General features: G+C 44.2%; 1 protein-coding gene across 4 annotated transcripts in view; it reads right to left on the minus strand.

Annotated features, from left to right (window-relative positions):
* The window catches only part of kidins220b (kinase D-interacting substrate 220b), a 46791-nt gene extending 33243 nt beyond the window's left edge, over positions 1 to 13548 (minus strand). For 3 of the 4 annotated variants that reach the window (XM_061052772.1, XM_061052771.1, XM_061052770.1), the window contains exons 1-11: positions 13343 to 13548; positions 11541 to 11696; positions 11309 to 11407; positions 11080 to 11178; positions 10896 to 10994; positions 10128 to 10229; positions 9875 to 9973; positions 9528 to 9725; positions 9199 to 9297; positions 8800 to 8898; positions 8598 to 8696 (exon numbers count right to left, since the gene is read on the minus strand). In XM_061052772.1, the coding sequence (XP_060908755.1) occupies positions 8598 to 8696; positions 8800 to 8898; positions 9199 to 9297; positions 9528 to 9725; positions 9875 to 9973; positions 10128 to 10229; positions 10896 to 10994; positions 11080 to 11178; positions 11309 to 11407; positions 11541 to 11672 (1125 nt within the window). In that variant the 5' untranslated portion in view covers positions 11673 to 11696; positions 13343 to 13548. The remainder of the gene's footprint in view (positions 1 to 8597; positions 8697 to 8799; positions 8899 to 9198; positions 9298 to 9527; positions 9726 to 9874; positions 9974 to 10127; positions 10230 to 10895; positions 10995 to 11079; positions 11179 to 11308; positions 11408 to 11540; positions 11697 to 13342) is intronic. The other variant, XM_061052773.1, reaches the window with a different exon arrangement.
* Positions 13549 to 14573: the final 1025 nt, after the last annotated feature.

Below are 14573 nucleotides of genomic sequence, written 5' to 3' on the forward strand. Positions count from 1 at the left end.
TCTCCAGGTGTGTGTGTGTGTGTGTGTGTGTGTGTGTGTGTGTGTGTAACAGCTGACTCTCCAGGTGGGTGTGTGTGTGTGTGTGTGTGTGTGTGTGTGTGTGTGTGTGTAACAGCTGACTCTCCAGGTGTGTGTAACAGCTGACTCTCCAGGTGTGTGTGTGTGTGTGTGTGTGTGTGTGTGTGTGTGTGTGTGTGTGTGTGTAACAGCTGACTCTCCAGGTGGGTGTGTGTGTGTGTGTGTGTGTGTGTGTAACAGCTGACTCTCCAGGTGTGTGTGTGTGTGTGTGTGTGTGTGTGTGTGTAACAGCTGACTCTCTAGGTGTGTGTAACAGCTGACTCTCCAGGTGTGTGTGTGTGTGTGTGTGTGTGTGTAACAGCTGACTCTCCAGGTGTGTGTGTGTGTGTGTGTGTGTGTGTGTGTGTGTGTGTGTAACAGCTGACTCTCCAGGTGTGTGTGTGTGTGTGTGTGTGTGTGTGTGTGTGTGTGTGTGTGTGTGTAACAGCTGACTCTCCAGGTGTGTGTAACAGCTGACTCTCCAGGTGTGTGTGTGTGTGTGTGTGTAACAGCTGACTCTCCAGGTGTGTGTGTGTGTGTGTGTGTGTGTGTGTGTGTGTGTGTGTGTGTGTATCAGCTGACTCTCCAGGTGTTTGTAACAGCTGACTCTCCAGGTGTGTGTGTGTGTGTGTGTGTGTGTGTGTGTGTGTGTGTGTGTGTGTGTGTGTGTGTGTGTGTGTGTGTATCAGCTGACTCTCCAGGTGTGTGTAACAGCTGACTCTCCAGGTGTGTGTGTGTGTGTGTAACAGCTGACTCTCCAGGTGTGTGTAACAGCTGACTCTCCAGGTGTGTGTGAGTGTGTGTGTGTGTGTGTGTGTGTGTGTGTGTAACAGCTGACTCTCCAGGTGGGTGGGTGTGTGTGTGTGTGTGTGTGTGTGTGTGTATCAGCTGACTCTCCAGGTGTGTGTGTGTGTGTGTAACAGCTGACTCTCCAGGTGTGTGTGTGTGTGTGTGTGTGTGTGTAACAGCTGACTCTCCAGGTGTGTGTGTGTGTGTGTGTGTGTGTGTGTGTGTGTGTGTGTGTGTGTGTGTGTGTGTAACAGCTGACTCTCCAGGTGGGTGTGTGTGTGTGTGTGTGTGTGTGTGTGTGTGTGTATCAGCTGACTCTCCAGGTGTGTGTAACAGCTGACTCTCCAGGTGTGTGTGTGTGTGTGTGTGTGTGTGTGTGTGTGTGTGTGTGTGTGTGTGTGTGTGTGTGTGTGTGTGTGTGTGTGTGTAACAGCTGACTCTCCAGGTGGGTGTGTGTGTGTGTGTGTGTGTGTGTGTGTGTGTGTGTGTATCAGCTGACTCTCCAGGTGTGTGTAACAGCTGACTCTCCAGGTGTGTGTGTGTGTGTGTGTGTCTCGGGGCTACGTCGAGCCCGAAACTCGACACGAAGGCAACGCTAGCGAAATGCTCACAGGTGATAATGGCGACAGGACGGATAACGAGACCTCACCTGCTGCACTTAGCTCCCTTAAAAAAGTTGTGACTGAAGTGGTAGCTGAAGGCATGCACGACCTTAAATCAGAAATGTAAAAAGAACTGTCGCAGGTCAGAATACATTTTGTGGAAGACATGAAGGTAAAATTCGACGAACTAGCTACCGAAATTAACCAGCAAGTTAGCGTCGCTACCGGCAAGATAGAGGAAGTGGTTAAACGACTGGGAGACATGGAGAGGAACATGGCAGGGAAGGATGAATGGGACATTGGAGTAAAAGACACTCTCGTTCAGCTGCTAAATAGTCAAAAGCAACTTCAAGGTAACGGACTGAGAAGGACGTTCCCGACGTAACAACATAAGGATCTACGGCATCCCCGAAAACACTGAGGGCTCTTCTATGTCACGCTTTGTGGAAAGTATGATTTTGTCGGAGCTGGGGGAAAGCATGGGCCTGTGCGGTGAAAAGAGTTTGGGAATTGAGAGAGCTCACAGGGCACTCGGCCCCCAGCCTCCCGCGAGCGCAGCCCCGCGCTCAACAGTGGTCCGGTTCCTACAGTTTAATATCAAGGAGAAAGTCCTCCACGCTGCATGGAAGAAATCTATTCATGTTCAAGAAAAAAGAGTGTTTTTTGACCATGACTATGCCGAGAATGTGCAAAAGAAGAGGAAAGAGTACAACCCAATTAAACGAGTACTAAAAGAAAAGAAGATTCGTTTTCAAACATCGCTGACCCGGATGCGCGTACACTTTAACTCAGGCGCGGTCACGTACAACAGTGCCGAGGAAGCCTCGGAGGATCTAAGGAGACGTGGATTCACAGTGGGACCGCTACCTACGAGGAAATCCAAGGACATCACAGTGGAGTCTATTAACGAACTCTTGCCATGGAGTACAGCAGGGACTCGACGAGCTGGGAACGCGCACAACTACCAAGGGAGCATACGTGAGAGGCTGAAGGAGTTTCAGAGGCGGGACCGAGAGGATGCCCCAGTTGATGAGTAATGCCTTTGCCCTTCTCCATGGAGAAATATTTATATGTTCTCCCTTTAGTCTATTGGCCCTTTGGCTGAAAGAGAAATACCCTACTCTGCTGTGATTATAATGAGCCAGTAACAAAGACTAATCGGCAACCTGGGACCTCCCCTTAAATTTATGTTGGAACAATGAACGATGCAGGAGGTGATTCTCACAACAAGCCACCCAATCTTTCTATAACCCCTTTTTTTTATTTGGCGACACCCCCCCCCCCCCTTTTTTTTCTAAGTAGGCTACTGCCGAGGGGCCCCACCTAGTGGCTTTCCCCCTCCAAGGAATCCTCTGAACTGGAAGACCTGTTTAGGATGGTTCTGTTCACAAGTTCAGTGAATGTTTTATCTTGTTTTGTTTTTCGTGTGAGGACTGGCACTGGATTTTCACAGGTACAGGATAATATGTTTATGGTGAATGATACACATGCAGTACTATAATATACAGTCTCTGAATGTGAATGGTATAAACAATCCCATCAAAAGAAGCAAAATTGCTGCAAAACTAAAAAGAGAAAACATCAATGTTGCTTTTTTGCAGGAAACCCATTTGTCTAACACAGAACATGAGAAGTTAAAGAAAATGGGCTTTAGAAAGTCTTTTTTTTCCTCACACAGAACGGGGAAGAAAAGAGGAGTAGCTATTCTTATTTCAAATTCAGTTTGCTTTGAACTAATCTCAGAACATAAAGACAAAGAGGGTAGATTTGTTTTAGTAAAGGGTAAGCTTGAGCACGAAGAAGTCACTCTTTGTAACATATATGCACCCCCAGGCAGCAGCATCACCTTTTTCAGAGAGATATTTAGCCTTATTGCTGCAGAAACATATGGTACATGCATATGTGCAGGGGATTTCAATATACTCCTTGATCATAAATTAGACACAACTAACAGGGTGAGAAGAAAGAGTCTCTTGGAAAAACAAATCAATAAAATTCTACAATAACTGGGTCTTGTTGATATATGGAGATATCTACACAAATATGATAGTGAATTCACCTTTTATTCTGCAAGACATAATGTCTATTCCAGAATCGATTACATCTTCATGTTTAGCAGAGATTGCCATAAAGTCAAAGACTGCAAAATAGGACAGAGAGACCTTTCTGATCATGCTGGATTAACTATGAAGTTTCACCTGGAGAGAAGTCCAAAAATCACTCTTTGGCGGCTAAATACAGGTTTATTAAATAGTGACATATTCAAAACTGAAATGGCTAAGGAAATAGAAACTTATTTAGAACATAATGATAATGGAACGGTCAGCCCTGCAATTTTATGGGATGCAGCAAAATCATATGTTAGGGGAAAAATCATTGCTAAGTGTGCTAGGCTTAAAAAGATTAGAGCTAAAAAGCTATCGGACTTGCAGGAACAACTTAGAAACCTGGAGAAACTTCACTCTGTTGATAAGGACCCAAGTATACTTGAGCAAATGAGGCCTGTTAAGCAGGAGATAGATAAAATCCTTAGTGAGGAAATTGAAAAGAAATTAAGATTCATGAAACAACGATATTATGAGGCAGGACTTAAAGCTCATAAGTTGCTTGCATGGAGACTTAGAAAACAGCTAGCTGAGAATACAATTCACAAAATTAGGGACCCTGTTACAAATAAGTTTACTAATAAATTAGAGGAAATTCAAAATGCATTTGAAAAGTACTATACACTACTATACACACAACCGGACAGAGCAGACGGACTCACAATTCAAAAATTTCTTGCTTCATTAGATCTTCCCTCTATAGGTAAAAAACAAAATGACAAGCTAGTCACTGAAATATCTACCGAGGAAATTGATAGTGCAATCTCAAATATAAATGCCAATAAATCACCAGGCTGTGACGGATTCCCTCCAGAATGGTATAAGTACATGAGAGAGTCTCTGATTCCCTTATTAAAAGCCTCTTTTAACTATACTTTAAGGGGTGGAGCTCTCCCACCATCATGGAACGAGGCATTTATCTCAGTCATACCAAAGGAGGGTAAAGATAAAACAGACTGCAAAGGTTATAGGCCAATAAGTGTTTTAAACGTAGATTATAAGCTGTATGCAGCAATATTAGCTAAGAGACTAAACACAATAATGCCCTCCTTGATAGATGAGGATCAGACAGGTTTTGTAAGTACAAGGCAAACGCACGACACCATAAGAAGAGCCCTCCATATCATTAATCAAATCTCCAATCAATCATTAAGTGCAGTCATTCTCAGCCTTGATGCTGAGAGGGCATTTGATTCTGTAGGATGGGACTTCCTATTTCAGGTTTTGAAAAGATTTGGTTTTGATGATATATTTATACAATGCATAAGAATGCTCTATTCTTCTCCGACGGCAAGGCTAAAAGTTAACGGGTGTCTCTCGAACCGAATAGTTCTGCAACGAGGATGTAGGCAAGGCTGCCCACTAAGTCCCTTACTATTTAATTTCTTTATAGAGCCGCTTGCCCAGGCTATTAGAGAGGAGACCGCTCTGGAGGGTATAACCACAGGTGGAGTTGAAAACAAAATTTGCCTGTACGCAGATGATGTTCTTGTAACAATGAAAAATCCTGAATCTGGTATTCCGTTGCTTATGGACATCCTGAAGAAATATGGTCAATACTCTGGTTATACACTCAACATCCAAAAAACACAAGTTTTGACCTTCCGCTTTGCTCCTTCAAAGCAATTAATGGACAGGCACCAATTGAATTGGTATCAACCGCAAATAAAATATCTTGGTGTCCTCTTAAAAAATCTTTCACAACTATATGATGTTAATTACAAACAGCTGAATAGGAGGATATATGACGATCTGGGGAGGTGGAGCCTGCTCCCCCTCGACCTTGGCAGTAGAATCCGTACAATCAAAATGAACATTCTTCCACGGTTACTATACTTATTCACAGCACTGCCAATAGAGGTCCCCGCTAAACAATTTAGGGAGTGGGATAAACACCTTTCAAGATTCATATGGAATAATAAACGACCAAGAGTGAGATATTCCACTCTGCAACAGCCGGGGGAGAGGGGGGGCATGGCTCTACCTTGTCTTAAGGATTATTATGTGTCCGCTCAGTTGAGACCTTTGGTGTGTTGGTGTAACCCAACCTATGAGGCTAAATGGAAAGACATTGAGATATCTTTAATATATATACCTATTCAGTCAGTGTTGGGCTGTCCTGACAGATTTAACGAAGTGATCCAGCTACAAAATCACTGTGTAAGCTTCTCTTTGAAAATATGGTCAGAAGTAGTTAAGAGATTTCAGCTTCGCAGGGAGATCAGTCTATTAAGCTGGCCGGCATTCCATCCACACTTCCTCCCGACATTACAGGACCATAAGTACAAACAATGGACTAAACGAGGCATCACCTCCTTCTGTAGAATAATACAAAAAGGAAACCTAAAGAATTTTGAGGATCTGCGTCAGTCTTATGAGTTGGGTAAAGAGGATTTTTACCGATACCTACAGATTCGTCACTTTTTTCTGAAGGAAATAAAGATCCCAGATTTAGCCGAACCCACTATAATAACACAAATATTTATTGATGCTTATGATTCAAATAGTACCAAAGGCATAACTGGCAAATTCTATAAAGGTTTTACCTTAATGAACAAAGATACAACAGGTTATGTTAGACAGCGCTGGGAAAAAGAGGCCAATGTATTAATATCACAAGAAGCATGGCTTCAGATTTGGAAAAATCAATCCACTTCAACAAATTCTTTTTTTGGCGAGACTTCTGCTTGAAAAATCTGATACGATTTTTTATTACCCCAAATCAGAAGTCAAAATTTAGTGGTTCTCCAGCCTCTTGCTGGAGGGAATGTGGAGTGGTCTCGGCAGACTGTGTACATGTTTTTTGGTCTTGTCCACGTCTTGAGCGCTTCTGGAAAGATGTGAAACTGTTAATCGCAGAGACTCTGAACATTACATTGGATTTCTCTTTCACATCCCTCTACCTCGGGAAAATTCCAGAAGGTCTTGGTAAAAAGGACATATACCTTTTAAAGATTCTTATGGTGGCAAGTAAAAAAGCGATTACTAAATGTTGGCTTCAGAGGAACCCTCCTACCATGAGACTCTTGAGGAACATTGTGAATTCCATCAGCTTTATGGAAAAAATGACTTTTGTCCTGTGACTTCAAAAGGAGAAGGGAGAAGAATATTGGAGAAAGTGGGATTTATACAAAGATAAAGACTCGTAAATATATCTTGTTTCATTAGAATGTACCATCCATTATGTACTGTACCTGTGCCTTTTACATTCTTGTATTTGATCTTATTCACACTGTCTTGCCCAAGTCCTCACTTGTTCTGTGTTTCTTGTAAAACAAAAGTGAAAAATAAAGTATGAAAAAAAAAATAAGTGGGGGGGTGGGGGGTGTCTGATTCCTCTATCCTCATTGAAGGAGGCCTGAGGTAAACCCACAGGCAGCTCCAGTCTTTAAAAGCAATCGCATCGCATTGTCCACCCTCTTCAAGTGTGGACTGCCTACACCAGAGGATAAACTCTCCAACAAGATGGACTCCAGCATTGGAGACAAAGCCTTTCCTCCTCTTGGCTTACATAGGTTAAACTCCAGAGCTGAGGTTGCTCAGTATAGGTAGCGCTTCACATGCTGAATTCAAGCATCAGGGGATTCAGCTGACTACTTCCACGGCATATTTTTAGGAGTTTTGGGCGCAATCAGATGCTATCAGGTTCGAGCAAAAAGAAGAGTTTCTTTCCTTTGATTTTTCGTAAGATGTCATTGAATGCAACTGGACAGGAGCGCTGAAGGAAGCCCACTGATCCCTGAATCCACAAGGACACATAAAGAACTCGGCTCCTGCAACCAGAAGACCACAGAGCAGCGCTCTGGTCGAAGATCTGAATCCTGCTACCCTCCTCCTACATCTGCCACGAAGGAAACCTGCCTGAATCTGTTGATTTAACATTCAACAGAGTGACGATCTAATCAGCTTCGCAACGATCACCAGGAGTTACCCCAAGTAAGAGCTTTGGTCTGGGCAGAAATAGTTTCAGAAATAGTTGTTTCTTTTATAACCACTGATAATTATGCATCATTGTTGACGTCACATTCTGTTTGTTATCTGTTGTAAGCTGCTGCATTTGTTTTATTGTGATGAACTGCTGTGTTCACCTATGTGTGTAATGCTATGCTAGTTTACCTTCAGTCAACAGCTTTCACAATCAGAAAGACCAGTGTACCCGCCGTTGAATCAAAGTCCGGCTTTCTGGTGTTTAAGTAACAGTTACTGAACTCAGCTCAGAGAGCTCAAACTATTCCGAAAGGTAGCCACACAGCTTCCTTTGCTGTCCACCATTTTGTCACCATGTGACGAAGCCACATGGTGCATTGTCTCTCTCCACCATCTTGTTTTCCCTCTCTCTCTCATCCACATCCACACACACACACACACACACAACTACACTTTTACACCTCATTCACAAGTTTTGCTTGATAATGTTTGTTTGCTTAGATTAGTTTATGATAGTTATTTGTTTGAGTAAGTTCATTGATTTTGGATTGATGTTGCTTTGTTTAAATAAATTCTGTTATAATTTAAGAGAGCAGTTGTTTGTGATTACTGGTGTATTTACATTGTGATATAAGTTGGGTGCGAGGGCTTTTTGTATGGATTTCACGCCTTCATTAAATATAGTTATTAATTATTAATAATATTAGTAATTAAGTAACTAATTTGAGACTGATTTTAGTGATATTTTGGTTATATTTCCCTGATTTCAGGGTGGTGCCCCAAACTAGATTAAAAATAGTGAGATAACACCAGCCCCCTCCTGTAACCTGTAAGCCTCACACGGGGCACCATTTGGTGGCGGTTTATCTAGTCAACTTTGGTTATATTCTTTAATAATTATATTGAATTATTATTCATTTAGATAATTTCATTAAACTAATTAACCCTAACCCTCCAGGTTTGCTCCAGGTGTGTGTAACAGCTGAAGCTTCAGGTGTGTGTATCAGCTGACTCTCCAGGTGTGTGTATCAGCTGAAGCTTCAGGTGTGCTCCAGGTGTGTGTATCAGCTGACTCTCAAGGTGTGTGTATCTGGTGACTCTCCAGGTGTCTCCTCACCTTGTCCACAGCAGACACTTTGGCTCCTTTGTCGAGCAGCAGCTCCACAATCTCGATGTTCCTCATCTTTGTGGCTTTGATCAGCGGTGTCTCTCCGTCCTGACAGGAAGCAGAACACACACACACACACACACCGTCACTCTCTGACATCATAGCACAGGTAGGAGGGGAAGGGGGCGTGGCCTGTATGTGCTGGACTCACCTTGGTGCAGGTCTCTGTGTCGGGGTTACACTGAAGGATGTCTCTCACCATGGTGGCGTTTCCTTTTTCCACGGCCCAGTACAGAGCCGTCTTATTCTCCTGAGACACAGAGACACCAAACGTCACAATCACGCCAACTGAGCGCAAAATACTGCACCTGATGCCACCTGAGGGTCAAAATACTGTACCTGACGCCACCTGAGGATCAAAATACTGCACCTGACGCCACTTGAGGGTCAAAATACTGCACCTGACGCCACCTGAGGGTCAAAATACTGCACATGATGCCACCTGAGGGTCAAAATACTGCACCTGACGCCACCTGAGGGTCAAAATACTGCACCTGACGCCACCTGAGGGTCACTAAACAGTATGGTTCACATCATCAGGTGCTCTTACCTGTCCTCTGATGTCGATGTCGGCATATTTATGCAGCAGAGCTCTGACGATCTCCACATGACCCCCCCTCACTGCTCCAATCAGCACCGTGTCCCCACTCTGTAACACACACACACACACACACACACACACACACACACACACAGGTGAATACAGGTACAAACATGGCATATAAAGATTTCTCTAACTATGTAACCAGGTGTGTTTCTGTGAGCAGCAGCGCCCTCTGCTGGCTGTGCAGCTGCATTAACAAAGATATGATGCAGATATGAAACAGAATGCCAGCTTCCTGTCGTGTGATGTCATCATGCGGTGTGAACTCTTCTCACCCGGTCAGGGATGTTCACGTACGTCCCGGCGTCCAGCAGGTCCTGGACGATCTCGGTGTAGCCCTCCTTGGCGGCGATCATGAGAGCCGTGTTTCCGTCTTTGTCCGTCATGTTGACATTCGGGTTCCTCTTCAGCAGCTCCTTAACCACCTCTGTGTAGCCGCCACGCACCGCCACGATCAGAGCGGTCATCGAGTTCTGCACACACACACAAACACACACAGAGACACCCACACACAGAGAGACACACACACACACACACACACACACACACACTTGATTTGAAGGAGCCGCTGAAGAAGTGGGCGGTCTCTGTTGAGCTTTGTATTTAAGGATGAAGGTCATACCGCCCCCTCCTGGTCGACGTCTGCGCCGTTCTCCAGCAGGTGCATCACACAGTCAAAGTGTCCTTTCCTGGAGGCCCAGATCAGAGGAGTGGTCCCGTACTGTTATACACACACACACACACACACACACACACACACACACACACACAGATAATTAAAAATGCACAAAGTATCTCCTTTTGCTTTATTCTCTCTTAGTTTCTCATGTTGTTGTGTGGTTGTGTGTAGTTGTGTAGTTGTGTAGTATCCTCACCTTGTCAGAACAGTTGACTTTGGCTCCGTTATCCAGCAGAACTTTAACGATGTCTGCGTGTCCTCGACCTGCAGCCCAGATGATCGGATACACACTGTACTGCTGCACACACACACCAGAGGGGGGGGGAGAAAGAGGGGGTTAGGGTGTGTGTGTGTGTTACCTGTCCTGTAGTGTTGGGGTTAGGGTGTGTGTGTGTGTGTGTGTGTGTGTGTGTTACCTGTCCTGTAGTGTATGTGTGTGTGTGTGTGTGTGTGTGCGTGTGTTACCTGTCCTGTAGTGTGTGTGTGTGTGTGTGTGTTACCTGTCCTGTAGTGTGTGTGTGTGTGTGTGTGTGTGTGTTACCTGTCCTGTAGTGTGTGAGTGTGTGTGTGTGTTACCTGTCCTGTAGTGTGTGTGTGTGTGTGTGTGTGTGTGTCTATGTGTGTGTGTGTGTGACCTGTCCTGTAGTGTTGGGGTTAGGGTGTGTGTGTGTGTTACCTGTCCTGTAGTGTGTGTGTGTGTGTGTGTGTGTGTGTTACCTGTCCTGTAGTGTGTGAGTGTGTGTGTGTGTTACCTGTCCTGTAGTGTGTGTGTGTGTGTGTGTGTGTGTGTGTGTGTGTGTGACCTGTCCTGTAGTGTTGGGGTTAGGGTGTGTGTGTGTGTTACCTGTCCTGTAGTGTGTGTGTGTGTGTGTGTGTGTGTGTGTGTGTGTGTGTGTGTGTGTGTGTGTGTGTTACCTGTTCTGTAGTGTGTGTGTGTGTGTGTGTGTGTGTGTGTGTGTGTTACCTGTCCTGTAGTATTGGGGTTTCCTCCGTGCTCCAGCAGCAGCTCGGTGACGTCCACTCGTCCTTTGTAAGCGGCCCACATCAGAGCCGTCCAGCCGCCCTGTTGACACGTCACAGAAATGTCACTCCTACTGTTTACTACATTTCCCATGATTCTTAGCGCAGGCTGTGTCATGTGACCTCACCATGTCTCTGTGCTCGATGTAGGCACTGTTCTCCAGCAGCTCCTTCACCACGTCGATGTGACCTTCTTTAGCCGCACTGATCAGAGCCGACCAGCAGTCCTGACCACAGAGAGAGGCAGTTACCATGGCAACATGATTAGCTCCGTTTCCTAGCAACCACAGCATGCCAGGTAGGAGGGAGGCAAGAGGGAAAGTCAGAATAAATAAATCATGCGTTTGATTGACTCACCACATCGTCCAGGTTGACATTAGCTCCTCTCCTGATCAGCTCCTGGACGATCTCCAGACTGCCCTGTTCAGCCGCCAGCATGAGAGGGGTCTGCCCGTTCTGTCAACAAACAAACAAACAAACAAGTCAGCCAGCAGCAGAACACAGAAACTTATAGAGAACAATACACAAATAATTGAATTTTGGATGTTTATAAAAAACGTATCGATAAAAATAATAAAAATAAACGTACGTCGCTGCGTCCGTCCACCTCCTTAAAGCGGTCCAGGTGAGCTTTGAGGGCGGCCAGGTTCTCCTCCTCCACATAGCTGAACAGGTTCTGGATGGCCAGAGTGGTCATCTTGATGGACGTGGTGGTGTCCATGTCTGCTGTCTGTCACTACGCCCCCTATTGACAGGAGACAGAACAACATCACTGCAGGAGACAGACTCTAGTGGACACTGGAGGAACTGCAGCTGTAAAGTTGGACATTTTAACATAGAGCTCTATGAGGACTGACTCACTGCAGGAGACAGACTCTAGTGGACACTGGAGGAACTGCAGCTGTAAAGTTAGACATTTTAACATAGAGCTCTATGGGGACTGACTCACTGCAGGAGACAGACTCTAGTGGACACTGGAGGAACTGCAGCTGTAAAGTTGGACATTTTAACATGGGGCTCTATGGGGACTGACCCACTGCAGGAGACAGACTCTAGTGGACACTGGAGGAACTGCAGCTGTAAAGTTGGACATTTTAACATGGAGCTCTATGAGGACTGACTCACTCTCCAAGCTTCTCCAGACTCTAGCGCCCCCCTCAGGACTGACTTATGTATCTCTGCTGCTGTCACTCATATTTACATGTTTTCATAATGAGAGTGATGTCCTGAATGATTGGTTGTCTCCTTCCTGGAGTTCAGACGTTTCACAGTGTGACTGAAGTTTGACCCTCAGCAGCTTCCTTTAAAGTTTGCTCCCTGAACTGACCTCAGAGCACCACGCAGACTTCTCTCTGTGCTCTGCTCCACGCTGATATCACTTCAGTACACACACACAGGATGAAGGGGCTTTCAGGCTGATTTCATTTCTAACTGTTACCATGGAAACTACCTGCAACAGCCACCAGCCAATCACACCTCTTGATCTTCACCGACTCTCCTGCGGAGATCAATAACGTTCATCACTACACTACCCATAAGCCTTATGGAGTTAAACCACCAATCAGAGGCGGCCTGCTGTCACCATGGAAACAGTATCCAAGATTCACAATCCTTATAATGCAGAGTGAATTATTATTATATCACTGTAATAATGAAAATTAATACAATAAAAAAAACATCATGTCAGAAGTCAAATCATCGTTTGATTGTTTTTATTATTTAATATTCTAAGAAGTGTTAGCAGCAGTCTGATACACAGATATTATGGGATGTATTAAATACATGCAGCAGTACAGCCTTTATTTATTAATACTGTTGTCTTCATTTCTGTGTTTTCTTACAGTAAAAGAACAATAACACATCAAAGAATAGATGTTAATCTGTCTGCACCTGTTCCTGCTGTCCATGATTACATGATTAATAATATCTTCAATGTGCTGCAGAGATTTAAATATCTTCATCAGCCTGTGTACAGGCTCATATTAACACGTAATGTCCTAATATAACAGGAATACTCGGTTATTTATAGCTGTCAGTTCAATAAGAGCTTTAGCCTCGTTAGCCTTCACGGCAGAGAGAGGTGACGCCCTGCACATTATTTACATGGGATTCACATTTGGACGTTACACCGGTGTCATGGATGTTACCGTCAGTTACAGTGTAACCTGAATAACCTTCATACAGAAAGACTGAATAAACACAACACGACACGTTCAGATAAACTCAGATAAACTCAGATAAACTCTTAATTGTCTGATTTAATGTTTAATTTGTAGGAATCCAACATTTGACCGATTTTTTTTCTTATCAAATCAGCGACGACTGAAGTGTCAATCAAACACGGATCGATGACATGAAAGGATGCTGTCGGTAAAAAATAAATGTCTTCACCTTCACAAGACAATCAGAGTCGGGTTAAGCGGGTTGGATTCGGGTCCAGCCGGGTTCCGGTGCCGGTTTCTAGGCGGGGTTGTCTTCGTTTCCTCGGCCTGTGTTCAGATGACCGCCTGGGCTCATTCTCCATCCGTGACAACAGCAGCCATCTTTGATCAGAACAACAACCGAGCGACTCCGTGCCAGCCGGGAGAGCCAACCACAGCCCGCTGCTGCGTCAAGCCCGCCAAAACGAGACGACCTTTTCCGCTCACTGCTGTCAAAATAAAATGCATGTGAAGTCATCTTGCATTTCAAGTGTCTAACTTTTCTTGAAGAAAATGTATTGTGATGCACTTTTCAATTCTTTCTGACCTCCGTATACAGCCTGGTAGTCACACTAATTAATTAAACGTCCCTTTCCATCATTTTTCTACCTAACCTGTGAGAAGACTACACTTGACATTTTATTTTGAAGGTGTTGTTAAAAACCGTAAACTGATTGTCGCCTTCAAACAGAGACAGCTTCATTTTTACACACAATTTATTTTATTCCACATATTTTAATAGTACGGACGGTTTCACCTGATGAATTTTATTACACATAAATCAAACTATTTTCATTTATCTTTAAGAAAACACAAAACCAAAACTGACCAAAATATAATCAGTTTGTTATTGACAACGAGAAAGAAACTGGCAGAAGAAAGCTGCCATGTTTGTTTCGTCCATCAAATAATCTTTTCATTACATCATGTTCTTTATTTCTGATTTATTTGCTAAAAGGTCAGAAAATGGTTCAGATAACGTGTTAAACTAGCAGTAACCTCCGGTGTTGAAACATGAAGACAATGCTGAAGTGTAACATCCTGCAGTTCCTGGAGTGTCCACTAGAGGCTGGCTGCAGAAGCACAGGAAGTCACATACACACCCATTCTAAAAAGCCTGTTTTTACAGCAGAGATGAACATGTTTACAGCCTGGTTCAAAAAACCAAATAGGTGTGATTAGCTCATGTCTCGATGGACACACACTGTACGGGGGGTGAATGTTTTGATGACTCATCAGTTTTGATTTGATGAAGGATAAGAGTTATTCACAATAAGGCGTGTAGCTGACCTGATTGACAGGTGGGCGCGGTGTAACGGTTTGTCAGGAGGTTTAAAACCCGCCTCAGCTCCAGCTCTCAGCCTGTCGTTAGGTTGACTGAAAGTTAGACTGAGACAGCATTTCCAGCATGGAGACCGCCA

This window comes from Labrus mixtus, chromosome 12, assembly GCF_963584025.1.
Source record: "Labrus mixtus chromosome 12, fLabMix1.1, whole genome shotgun sequence".
Classification (NCBI taxonomy): Eukaryota; Metazoa; Chordata; class Actinopteri; order Labriformes; family Labridae; genus Labrus; species Labrus mixtus.